Source organism: Silene latifolia, unplaced genomic scaffold (genome assembly GCF_048544455.1).
Source record: "Silene latifolia isolate original U9 population unplaced genomic scaffold, ASM4854445v1 chrun_scaffold_16, whole genome shotgun sequence".
Classification (NCBI taxonomy): Eukaryota; Viridiplantae; Streptophyta; class Magnoliopsida; order Caryophyllales; family Caryophyllaceae; genus Silene; species Silene latifolia.
Genome location: NW_027413123.1, coordinates 4,172,108 through 4,185,627, shown reverse-complemented (window position 1 = coordinate 4,185,627; position 13,520 = coordinate 4,172,108). Strand labels below are relative to the sequence as shown.

The 13,520-nt window shown below is 37.9% G+C and overlaps 1 protein-coding gene across 1 annotated transcript; it reads left to right on the top strand.

Annotated features, from left to right (window-relative positions):
- The first annotated feature begins 2,777 nt into the window (after positions 1–2,777).
- Positions 2,778–3,809, top strand: LOC141637214 (uncharacterized). Its single transcript, XM_074446779.1, has one exon. It carries the CDS (start codon positions 2,778–2,780, stop codon positions 3,807–3,809), a length of 1,032 nt encoding a protein of 343 aa, XP_074302880.1.
- Positions 3,810–13,520: the final 9,711 nt, after the last annotated feature.

The following is a 13,520-nucleotide window of genomic DNA, read 5'->3' as shown; positions in this document are numbered from 1 at the left end:
GTCAGTTTTCATGCAATTATTAGGTGGTTTGGTTTTTAGGCGGAAAATGATGCATATTATCGTTACGAAAAAAATAAAAGAATGCAATACGTAAATAAAATTCCTAGTGTGGCCTATCCTAGTAAAAAGAACATAATACAACTTTGGAATCCACCGTTGGACCCGAGAAGCTTGTCTTGATGTTCCATTCTTTGTCCATGCAGCGGGAGTGAGCATCCGATCTCCATCTTTAGTCTTCTCAAAATTACAATTAAAATTTACAAAATATAAACCTATTTACATTCTAAACAAAAACTGTAATTAAAATAAAAAATAAAAATGGAGATACGAGATCTCAAAATACAACCAAGACCGTGTTCCATCATTACGGTAACACGTTCTACTAAGGCCACACTAAGTTACAACCGTTTGTAAAAATGAATAAATACGTAATAAAAGGCATTCAAGGCATTCAACAATAACGATAAAAAATTGCATCAACTAAAATTTAAATTTATTCGTGACATAATTCCGTAATTATGTTAAAATTAATCCAAACCACCTTTAATGATTAAAATTATGTGACAAAACCGCTTTAATCAACTTAATTTTAATCCGTGATAATCCGTTACTTTAAATCGTTTTAAAGTAACTAAATTGTACGTGAGTGAACTGTTTCACTATCAAGCGAATGCATAAATCCGTATTATGCACATGTTAAGGCCAAAAAAAAAAAAAACTCAATTTTTTTTTTCTTCACGTCTGCCGTGAACAGTACCACAAATTTTTTTTTTTTTTTTTTTTTTTATTTTGGAGCTGAAATGCCGAGAGCTCAAAAAACAAAGAAAAACAAAAAAAACCAACGGTACATATGAAAACCGAGAGCCTCAACAAACAAAACCAAGGTCGATTTATTAAAACCAATTGCAATTTAATCTAATCCGTATAGAATTGAAACTACAATTGATACAACTTTAACATATTGCAATAATTATCGATTAAAATTACAATATGCAAAGAGCAAAATAAAAACAAATCAAATGAACAATGCAACCGTAAAACGGACACGGTTCCCAAAGCATAAAAACAGGCCGTGACAAAAATTGCCGAGACCTAAACAGCCACACGGTTTAACATTTTTTTTTTTATGCAAAAAAAAAATTATCGATTTGATAAAAACCAATTGCGATATCACCTAATCCGTATAGATGAATTTGCAATTGATAGATCTTTAACATATTACAATGAATATCGATTACAAAATAATATGCAAAGATCAAATCGAAAACAAAAAAAACAAAAAGACATGGCACGGAAATCAATAAAACAGCCGTGTAAAAACAATACACGGTTTTCAAGAAAAAAAAAACAACCGCGCATCAAAAAAAAAAATTCAGCCGTGTGGATTTTATGCAACAAAAATTAATCGATCCATTTCGTTTGATGAAAATCACATAGAAAAATTTACGCGGCCTGGCTCTGATACCACTTGAGGGGTAATATCCGTATAATACCCTTAAATTATAGGACTATAACGTAAATTTAATATGCAATTTATTGTCATAAACGAAAAACAACAATGAAACGATAAAGATTAAGAATCAACCTCGGGTCCTTTGTAGTGCGGCGTAAAGAACAGAAATCAACAAAGATTTCCTCCTAATCGTTGCACCCAAGACCGTCTGAGACTATGCCCTTGTGCTAGAATTACTCTCTAATTGACTTGCAATATTGAGAGAGTTGTTATGTGAGTTTTTCCGATGTGAGATCTGAATTTTGAGAGGCAATGTTCTCAAAACCCTAATTTTTTTAGCAAATGAGTGATTAGGTTAGAAAGGAGGAGAAGCTCTCCCTTTTGTTCTCTCACTCGGCCAACCGTGAGCCTACATGGGGAAGTGGGCTTCCACTTCCTCTTAATTTTAACTCGTGGTCCGGTTCGTAAAATGCTGAATGTATATGACGCGGTTTTATTATAAATCGTCATCGGTTATCGGTTATTAAAACATCAACTAATAACTCGGATTAGTTGAAATATTAATACATGTCCGACAAAGACAATATTGTATAATTAATTCAATATACATTAATTAAATATAACCGTTTATATTTAATTTACGAATTAATCACTTAATTAAGCCTTAGCCAATATTATTTAATCCGTATTAAATAAAATATCTCGACATCGCATTTTGACTAATTACTAGTCAAATAACTCGGACTAACTGCTTAGTCAATTTTATGGCATCAACATGACTGTATTTTCATACCGTCACATCTCTCAAACGTATCCTATAGGTGTGACTTTTAGGGACCAGTTGATCACCGCCATCTGTATGACAATAACGTCAAACTTATCTAGCAAGCCAATCGTTATTGATAAACGTGGACCAACTGATTATAATACAAAAGTATACCCTTTGATCCTTTTAGAGATTTATAAGTCCTTGCACTAACTGTAAAGGACACCAGCCCCAACATCCAGATGGCAGACCTGTAATACCCCGTATTTTAATTATATTTTATAAATTATGTTGATTAGTTATATTTACTAATAATAATAATAATAATAATTGCGGATTATGTTGTTAGACGAAAACAAATAATAAAATAAAAGAATAATTTATAAATATCAATTGGGTAATAATAATATATGATAATTCATATAATAATAATAGTACTCGATATTTATGTTCTAAAGAGAGCCAACTTCAGGAGGTTAGTGTGGGAGATACAGTGCATATGGAGCACTCTATGTGTACTGACTCTATAGCAGGTGATCCCCCTGATAATCTCTTAAAATGATAATCTCAACTTGGAATATAAGAGGTTTTAATAAGGCTATTAAGCATAGTGAGGTAGTTAGTTTTCTCAGGACAAATAAAGTGGATATTATTGGTATTCTTGAAACTAGAGTTAAGCAAAATAAGGCTAAAAAGATTATAAAGGCTATTTTTTGTAGATATAACTCCTTTTGTAACTACAACAAGCATCAAAATGGTAGGATTTGGCTTCTTTGGAATCCTTCAACTACAAAAGTGGATATTATTGAGGAACACTCCCAAGTAGTTCATTGTTCTGTGAGGCACCTTGCCACTGGTAGAAGCTTCTACTTTTCCATAGTTTATGGTAGCAACAATGCTGGCAAAAGGACTGAGCTTTGGGATTCTCTGACTAAGTTTCCTGCTAAGGTTGATAACTGGACTGTGATGGGGGATTTTAATGTGGTAAGGCACCCTGATGAGAAGATTAGTAATAATCCTCCTGTTCTCTCTGAATTAGTGGAATTTAACACCTGTCTGAGCACTTGTGGTCTAGATGACTTGCCTGGCTCAGGATGTGATTTTACATGGTTCAATAAGCAGGAGGCTACAACTAGAGTTTACTCCAAGCTTGATAGGGTGCTGGTAAATGAGAGCTGGTTAGATAAGTTTTCTCAAACTACTGCATCTTTTTTAGCTTCAGGTATCTCTGATCATAGCCCTGCCATGCTTTATTTTCATGATGCTGATTTGCCCAAGAAGAGGTTCAAATTCTTAAATTGCTGGACTGAACATAAGAACTTTAAAAAAATAGTTACTGATCACTGGAACCTGAATGTGAGAGGGAACTCAATGTTCAGATTAATGGCCAAACTAAAAAATATCAAGGGTTATCTTAAGCTGCTGCATAAGGATAATTTCTCAAATATTAGTGATAGAGTTAATGCCAAGAGACTTGAGCTAACCTCTTGTTTCCAGAACCTGAGGTCCTCTCCCCATTCTTCAGAGCTCATTAATCAGGAATTGGCTCTCTCCAAAGAATTTTGGCACCTTAAGGAGACTGAGCTCTAGATTCTCTCTCAAAGAGCTAAGAGTCAAAACATTAAGTATTCTGATACTTGCTCTAGCTATTTCTATGCGAAAATTAAAGAAAGGCAACAATGCCAGATGGTTGGTGACATTCAAGGTACTGATGGCACTCACTATTCTGGATTGGATAATGTGGGTGCAGCTTTTGTGGAGTATTACCAAACTTTACTGGTGGCTTCCACTCCTACTATTCCTATGGATCCATCTGTTATTTCTAAAGGGCCATGTGTGCAAGATGGAGACTGCTCTGATCTTGAAAAGAATGTGACAAGAGAGGAGATAAAGCAAGCTATCTTTCCAATAGACTCAAATAAGAGCCCTGGGGTAGATGGCTTTACTTCTGGGTTTTTCAAGGCAGCTTGGGACATTGTAGGCAATGACTTCTGTTGTGCTATTGAGGATTTCTTTAAAACAGGATTCATACCCAAACAAGCTAATGTTACCATGGTCTCCCTTATTCCAAAAAAACAGGTGCCACAAACTGTGAAAGATTTTAGACCCATTTCTTGCTGCTCTGTTATTTACAAAACAATCAGTAAAATTCTCACAAACAGGCTTAAGACTATCATGCCTAATCTTGTGGGTCCAGAGCAGGCTGCTTTTGTGAGTGGCAGGAGTTTATTTGAGAATGTAATGCTAACTCAGAGTTTGGTCAAAGGCTATAACAGGAAGAACCTCACTCCTAGGTGTATGCTGAAAATTGACATCAGTAAGGCTTTTGACACTCTGCAATGGGATTTTATATGTTCAATGCTCACTGAGTTGAAGTTCCCTCCTAAGTTCATTACTTGGGTGATGGGTTGTATTACTGGCTCTTGGTTCACTCTTAAGATCAATGGTTCTCATTATGGTTTCTTCAAGGGGAAGAGTGGTGTGAGGCAGGGTGATCCTCTCTCCCCTTTCCTCTTTGTCCTAAGCATGGAAATACTATCTAGGTGCCTTAGGGATATGTGCAATAAGCCAAATGTATCATTCCACCCAAAGTGTTCCAGACTTGGACTAACACATTTAGTATTTGCTGATGACTTAATGCTTTTTACAAGAGGAGACCTACCTTCTGTCCAGCAAGCAGTTACCATACTTGCTGAATTTTCCAAATGGTCAGGTCTCACTGCAAATTTGGAGAAAACTGAGGCTTATTTTGGAGGTGTCACTAGTTCAGTCAAATCCCTGATTCTTACTGCCATTGGACTCAAGGAGGGGAGCTTTCCTTTTAGGTACTTAGGCCTGCCTATTCATTCTTCAAGGCTCACAACTGAGATGTATGATGCTCTTCTACTCAAAATACAGGCTCTAGCAGGCAAGTATTCCACAAGATACTTTTCCTATGCTGGAAGGATCCAGGTGCTTAACTCTGCTGTGTTTGGACTTTGTAATTTCTGGTGTACGGGTCTGCTGCTCCCTAAGCATATTTACAGCAATATCATCAAAATCAGTAGGGACCTGTTTTGGGGTAAGGAAGAAGGGTCCAGGAAACATGTTTTCAAAAGTTGGCAAAGCATGTGTGTTCCATGGGAAGAGGGGGGCTTCAATATTAAAAATGTTAGTAACTGGAACAAAGCTATCATGCTTAAATGGCTATGGTGTTTGGATCAGAACCAGGGTGCCATTTGGATTAGATGTGTTGGCAAATACTTGACTGACCAGATTTCCGTCTGGAATCTACATGCTAAAGAATACCATCCTGAAAGCATTCGAGGGATTTTACATGTTAGAGAGGAATGCCTTGCTAAGTTTGGGGATATCCTGGCAGTACAAAGGATTCAAGCTCAATGTGTTGCTAAGGGTAAGTTTTCTCTAGGCAAAGCTTATAATGCTTTAAGGGATACATCTCCAGCTCAGGCAGTGTACAAGGCCATCCATAGTGGTACAATGGTGCCAAGACACAGAGTAACAACTATGATGGCTGTCCAGCAGAAGTTAGCCACTATTGATCAATTAGTAGCCAGAGGTATGTATATAGTGAACAGGTGTAGCTTGTGTAAGAATGAAGCAGAAAGTTCAGAGCATCTGTTTTTCAAATGTCCTTATTCTGCTGCACTCCTATCCTCTGTTAAAGGGTGGATTTGTCTGAATTCTAGTGCCAATGATCTTGCATCTCTCCTCCTATGGACGAATTGTCGCAGCAAAAGGAAGCACTGGAAGAATCAGTGGGTTAGTTGCAGTATAGGCTGCCTTGTATCTGCAATTTGGGCTGAACGAAACCTCAGAATATTTGAGGGGAAAGAACGAGCTGTTCAACTTGTTCTCAAAGATATTATATACACTGTGAATACTCTTTTGCTCCATATGGTTAATGAGAATGTATATATGGCCGTGGTAGATGCTTTGAATGAGAGAGCTACTTTTTTGTCGGATTAAATATACGATAGTCCTGTATAGATAGAGGAGGAGGTATAGATATATTGTATAGTGGTTATTTTACTTGTAAGAAACTCATGTAATCCTCTCTTTTGTTGGAATATATGAAAATACCTTTCTTGCAAAAAAAAAATAAAAAAAAATAATAATAATAATAATTGTATTTCACAATTATAACAGTAATAAGGTAATTTATAGTTTCCTAATTAGTGTCTTACCCATCCTAAACCTATCCTATAAATACAAAGAAAATCTGAAAAATAATTTATTAAGGAAGAAGGAAGAGATCTAAAAGAAAGAAGAAGAGAATTAAAGAGCAATTAGCGATAAAAGGTAAACCTTCTTAAACTCAATTGTTTTGTTATAACGTTGTAACAATGGACTTTAACACCACCGTACACCACCATATGAACAACGATGAAGTCGTGACTTTGACCCTAGGCTAGCACTGGACCACCGTGACTCCGTCTGACCTTTCTCTGACCGTCGTTGACCTGACCTTGGTGGTTATTGTGATGTTTAAAGGTGGCGGCTCTGGTTGTTGCGGGTTTGAAACAGGGGAAATCGAACCCTAATTTGAGCCACCAATTGGACCTGACGTGATCTGGGTAGGGTTGGTATGGATGATAGAGGTTGAGTCGACCCTATAGAGGGTGTCGTGGTGGCCATAGGTGGTAGTTCATGGTGGTGGTCACCGGAAACACGCGAAATAGGGGAGGGACGGCTTGTTGTTGTTGCTACCGGTGTTGGGTTGTTGCTGGGGTGTTTTTGTTGGGTCGACGAAGTCAGTGACCACCGCTGGAACCACCGTGGGTTAGTGGTGACAAAAGTGGTGGCCAGAGGTTGTGAGGTTGGGGTGTTGATGTCGGGTAATGTTAAATTTGAACACGGGTTGAAGGGGGTGCTGGTGGGTTCAGTTAGGGCGTGGCTATAGTAGTGGTGTGATGTGGTGCTGCCGGTGATTGGTGGCTCGTGGCTGCTAATGGCGGCGAATGGCGGTGATATGGGTGTTGTAGCATAGTCATGTTGTAGTTGTTGTGCTCGTTGTTGTTTTGGTTTTAAGACTCGAGTCGAGTTGTTGATTCTAGGTTAGGGCGAGAGTTAGGGCTATGTATGGGGGAGGTGGTGGTGGCTAGCCAGGTCCGTGGCTGGGCTACTGAGGTGGTGTTTTACGGTGATGATAGAGGATGGAGTTGGATCATGTGTGTGAGTTCGTGGGGCATATTTTGGGAGTAGTAAACGGGTTTACGTGGGGGTTTGGGGGAGTGTTTGGTTAAGTTTTAGCTAATCAGCATACATATCGTCTTATAATTTGAATAGTTAATAATTATAGTTATCGTAATTATTTTATAATTAGTTTAATTATTTATATAATTAGTTAAGTTAGTAATCATAATTATAATTATTATATTTGCTAGGTGACCGTTTCGTTGAAGAGTCCTTTTAATTGGATTGCGTTATTTGGAGTACTTGCTTATTAAGTAGGAATATCCTACTCAACCTTGTGTTATGTTCTTATATGACAGAGTTATGTCTGATACAAGTTTAATAAATAATTGTGGTTAAGAGTATTATATTAAATGTTGAGATGGATGTTACTGTTATTTATACTATTGCGATTATTATTGATAAGTCATACGAGTATTGTGATAAGTTGTGCATAGTGGGAGAGACTCTACTGCCAGTTGTGCATAACAAGAGAATTTTTACTGCCAGTTGTGCATAGTACGGAGGGTACTACTGCCAGTTGAGTATGGTATGAGAATACCACTGCCAGTTGAGTTTAGCATGGCACGGTGTTAAGGGAGTTGTGCTACTGCCAGTGAAATCGTTGAGTTAGTTACTGTATAGTTGGATGAGTTGAAAATGACTGGATATTAGTTGGTTGTGTTTTATATTAAATAATTATTGTTGTTTAATTTATTCCTACTCAACCTCGTGGTTGACAGTGTATTCGTGAACACCTGTGATGAACCGTAACTGGGGAGCAGACTTGGCAGGTACTTGAGACTAGCTGTAACACCCCCATACTCCAAGTGCCTTACCAGGACCACTCAGGTATAAGGATACTACCATCTCGGTTGCCCGAGGCAATGAATATCATAAGACAATAAAGAGACGTACTTTAAAAGTAATTATGGTTTAAGTGATTACATGTTCAAAACCAAAACTGATAAAAGGAAATACAAGATTCTCAGACGGTCTACTGCTAACACTATCAAAACTATAAAACATCGTCGACACAAACGGAAGACTTCTAAACGCCACGTGATGACTCATCCCAGCTATCCCATACGCGTCATATCATACCCGCTCAATAACTGCTCACCACCCCGAATGGATCACCACGTTTTAAAACATTAAACGGGTCGATTAATCACACAATTCAATATATCAATAATAAGATAAACAGACGACTTAATCACACACACAAACCACACCAATTCCAATCTTCTCAATCACCGATCGTCCACCGGACCACCCCCATGGAGGACCGCAGCCGTACCCACCAAATCCCCGCTCCACATAGTGAGCGATAACCCTGTCCATTAATGTGCACATCCCCTCCCGTGGCGGGTTCCACGGAAGGCGAAACTAGGGCGTGAAGCCACTCCCGCAAGTGACCCCACTCAACCGAGGACACGCCTCGAGAACCACAGACAACAATCACAAACACAATCGCAATCACAACCGTCACAATACAATTACTATATCAACAATCAATCTCAACACATCAACCAATATCCCATTATGGGACTAATACGAGTAGGAAATCCTACCCGGTATGCACACAATCGACGGTCTCTCTTCTTTGAGTCAAAAGCTTCTTCTATGAACCCTCCTCCTATCATACAACACATAGAGGCTACCAAATCACATACAACACATAAAACCCCAAATCTCTAAATTAGGGTTTAACCAAATCAAAGGAAAGACAATAAAAAGGGTACATAGATCTTACCCTCGACGCAAGGAACTCAACGGTATGAACAATGATAAGAACTGACCCTCCAAACTCCGGGGATTGCTAATAATGCGATTAAGAAGATGAACTTGCTTGCTTTCTCTCTTAAACAGTAATTTAGGTTTTGTAAAAGTGATTTAGAATAATGACGACAAAGCTTAAATACTTTAATCGCATAATTAACAAAACCCGAGAAAACTCCCCGTAAAACCGGCTACTCGATCGAGTACCCGAGGTACTCGATCGAGTACCCCCTTACTCTATCGAGTACCTAAGGCTACTTGATAGAGTACCCCCTTACTCTATCGAGTACCTAAGGCTACTTGATAGAGTACCCTACAGGTCAGAAACTTTTCTAAAACGCAACTTACCCTTACTCGACAGAGTAAGGCCTACTCGATAGAGTACCCCAAGACTTATAAATACGGAGTATTACACTAGCTGGCTAGGAGCCTGGGAGGCGTATGAGGATATGGATTGGATAACTTAGCTTTAGCTCACTATTTGGTTATTTATCACCACTAGTTGTCTTTTAATTCCGCTGCTATATTGTATTGTTTTTATTTTGAGAAGAAACGAATATGTTAAAGACCACCCTTAAAAGAAACTTCGTCCTCGAAGTTTACTCAGACTCATAACATCATCCTCCAACTGTTAACATTATATAAAATATTCTCATACTCCGAAGCATCACACTACTACAAGCACGGTCATGGCCTTTTATAAGTATCATCCATAAAACAAATCCCTCCTTTACGCTACGCTAACACTCTATTTCCAATTATATTACCACATGCACCATCATGAAACTCTCTTTTATCGCGTCCTACTCCTCTTAAGACAAATGTTACGTCCTCGTAACTCACTAATACGAAATCACTAGCTATATCATCTCATTATCCTCATCACCACCACATGTCAAAGATAACCGCCTATAACCTCATTTCTATAACCATTCCTATTTCCAAGGCTCTCTTACTTAAACAGTTCTCCCACCTCAAGTCACTCGGCACACCACTTAACCTATACCACAAAATATTTAACATAACCAATACTCCAATTCTTCCACATTACCACAACACGACATACCCATCTAGATAAAACACCTACCGCCAAAAACATAACTCACGGTCCACACTTGCTACGCACCCTCACACTAGATCTTCAATTTCTTTTCTTTTGTTACCACAAAACTTATTCATCACTTAACATGATACTAATTCCAACACCCTATACTCACTGTCCCAATAAGAGATTATGAACCACTTACAGCTTCCATTTCAGGTCATTACCACACATGTTTTTCAATTCACTTGCCATTACCATGTCCACTAAAGCCTTATCTAGAACAAGATCAAAATTACTGTAACAACCTCTTATAACCGTGTCCCATCAACAGAATATCACTATACCATGTCAACAACGAAAAAAAATATACAACTATATTTCATATCATACTCTACCCTCATTCCCAAACTTAACCTGGTAAAGAAAACATCAATAAACAAGACCACCGTCTATCCGCACAAACTGAGACTCGCAGGGAGCAACATCAAACCAAAACAACAATCTATGTATAACTGGTATGTAATTTCGAAACTCGAATCATAATCATCCCGCCTACTTCACCACAACCGGTGACGGCATTGCAACACCGCCACCAACAGCCACACCGCAGTGCGAAAATACCCGCATCACAACACTAAATACCGTGCCCGGATCACCACCCGAGGCACCACAACCATATCGATAGACATCCCAATCACATATAATTCCCATAACACTGACTCAATATGACATTTCGAACAAGAAAACTCACTCAAAACCGTTTTATTAGATTATAACCCAACATATTATGCGGAATAAACTGACAAGAATCTCATGAACATCATTCTTACCATATCACGGAATAAACATGTATCATCAATACACATACAATTTTAACTATCCATGCCAGATCAATTAAATTATTACCTTTTGAACCTCATTCCATTAGTATACCGTACCCAATAAAAATTACAAAATAATCATATAACAACTTTATAATTATCACACCATTCCGCTTCTCGTGAGGTCACAACCTCACACACACATTTATATACATCTTAGACCCATAATCACAACCAACTAGTCAATCCTGATCACGTAAATTACCACTCAACAAAGGTTACCTGTCGCCCGAGTTTAACTCATATGCCCCTCATAACATATTCTCCCATTCTCACAACCATCACCCCCTGCCGAATGTAACCATGCTATTAATACTTAACTACTAACAACCGCCTCATATAACCACATCTTACACTCTCTCACAACCATACATATCAACCTGGTCTCTGCAAAATCAACCGCTTCAGAATTGTTACCTTTCTAATATACCACCACCCTTAACCACTAGTCACAAACCATAACACTACCACTATTCGGGCATCAAACCTCTTACACTCACCTCTAAACATCACGATTTCTTTCCTATCTGTGGTTAGCATCCCAAATAACGAACATCAAATCCATCAACAACACTACCTCAACATTCTTCCCAATACTATCCTTAATTGTGTCATCATCTAACTCTCTACTCAAAATCTCATATCATGCAGATATTCTGCCAACTTCTTACTCCCTTAATTCCTCGAAACTCATGATTAATCATGTTGTCCTGAAACTTCTGTATAATCATTAACTTACTTACTCTTGATAGTATCATACATCTCGACGATTCCTTACTTTTATGTCACATAACTCCGGTCAACATTTTCCTAGTTTTACTCCCCTCATTCTTTTCTTTTACACTCGACAAAATCAATTAACCATTCAACTCCTTATCCCTTCTACCTAACTCTTTAGTGTTCCGGTTACTTTCTCACTGCTCCAAAACTCGCATCTAATTATTTCATATCGATATCATCTCACTCTTTCTTACCACAAATATTCTCTTATTATGTCATCAATCACCTTTGCCACTAATCCATCCATAGAATCAACGTTTACTGTTCAACAATTACATCTCTAGAAATCAAAATTCCTTTCATACCGCTAATTGCCCAAGGAAATCACATAGTAGATTCATCTCTTAATAAACCAAATCTCCCATACTCATTCACTGTCTACTTATCCACCTTGCGACATGTCTCCACAAAATTCACTATATACTACTCTTCTCAACCCTTTTAAAACGAACCTTTACTATGTATATTCTTAACCCACACGACTCCTAACCATCCCCCTCCATGATTCTTTACATATCTCAAGCTGCCACCATTTGTGTCTCTCATTTCAATCTTTTCATTCTCACGTTCCATAAACTCACATCATCCCTTGCCCACATTCATTTACTTTTACATTACTCAACATTCAAACATATCTCTCATCTCATCTCACAAAACATGCTCTATGTCTCAATAAACCATACCAAGCTTCCTTTTCTTTTTCCACTATCTATCACAACACATATAACTTATGTCCTCCCACCGAACTCCTACTCACCATAGGTGCCACTCACTTCACCATAAGATTGGGTAACTTACGTATCAAGACCAACATACATGTAAAACAATTCATAAAGAAGTAAAATAACATCTTTGAATTAAACATAATATGCAACGAAGACAAAAGATAAGCATATGACCCAAAACAGGGGTCACTAGATCGAGTCATAGCCACTCGATCGAGTAAGGGACTTACTCGATCGAGTAGGTGAAGATCAGAAGCACGTAAAACAAATCACCAGGGATACTCGATCGAGTAACTAACGTACTCGATCGAGTGCCCCCTTACTCGATCGAGTACCCAGGCTACTTGATCGAGTACCCCAATTCTCAGCACTGTCCAGTTTTCGTAAAACAGTCATAACTCACTCATTTCTTGGTCGTTTGGGGCGTGTGACCTATCGTTAGAATCGTAAAAGAACAAGCTATCACCTCTAATTGGAATCACATTAAAATCATTTATGCATCTCAAGTTATAACAGTTTAAAGACAACCTTGCTATAATCGAAAACACAACTACTTGCTTTTACTTCCAAACAACTTAAATGACAACATGGTAAACAAAAACAACTCGATGATCATAAAACCAGTATCCCTAACCACATATTACTAACTTCAAAAGCCAAGCACAACGTCCATTATGCACATGCATCACTCAATTTACCAATCACATATTACCCACATGTTTTTATTATATAACTTTACGTAAATCACAATTATATGACATCAAGTATCATATTCACATGTTACTAGCATAACAACCTTATAAAATCTCTTCCATCATACAACATGCTTAAAAAAAATTCATATTATCATGCAACAATTATCATCTTTTTCCATCAATTATTCATGCTCTTACTCAAACTTTCAACTATATAA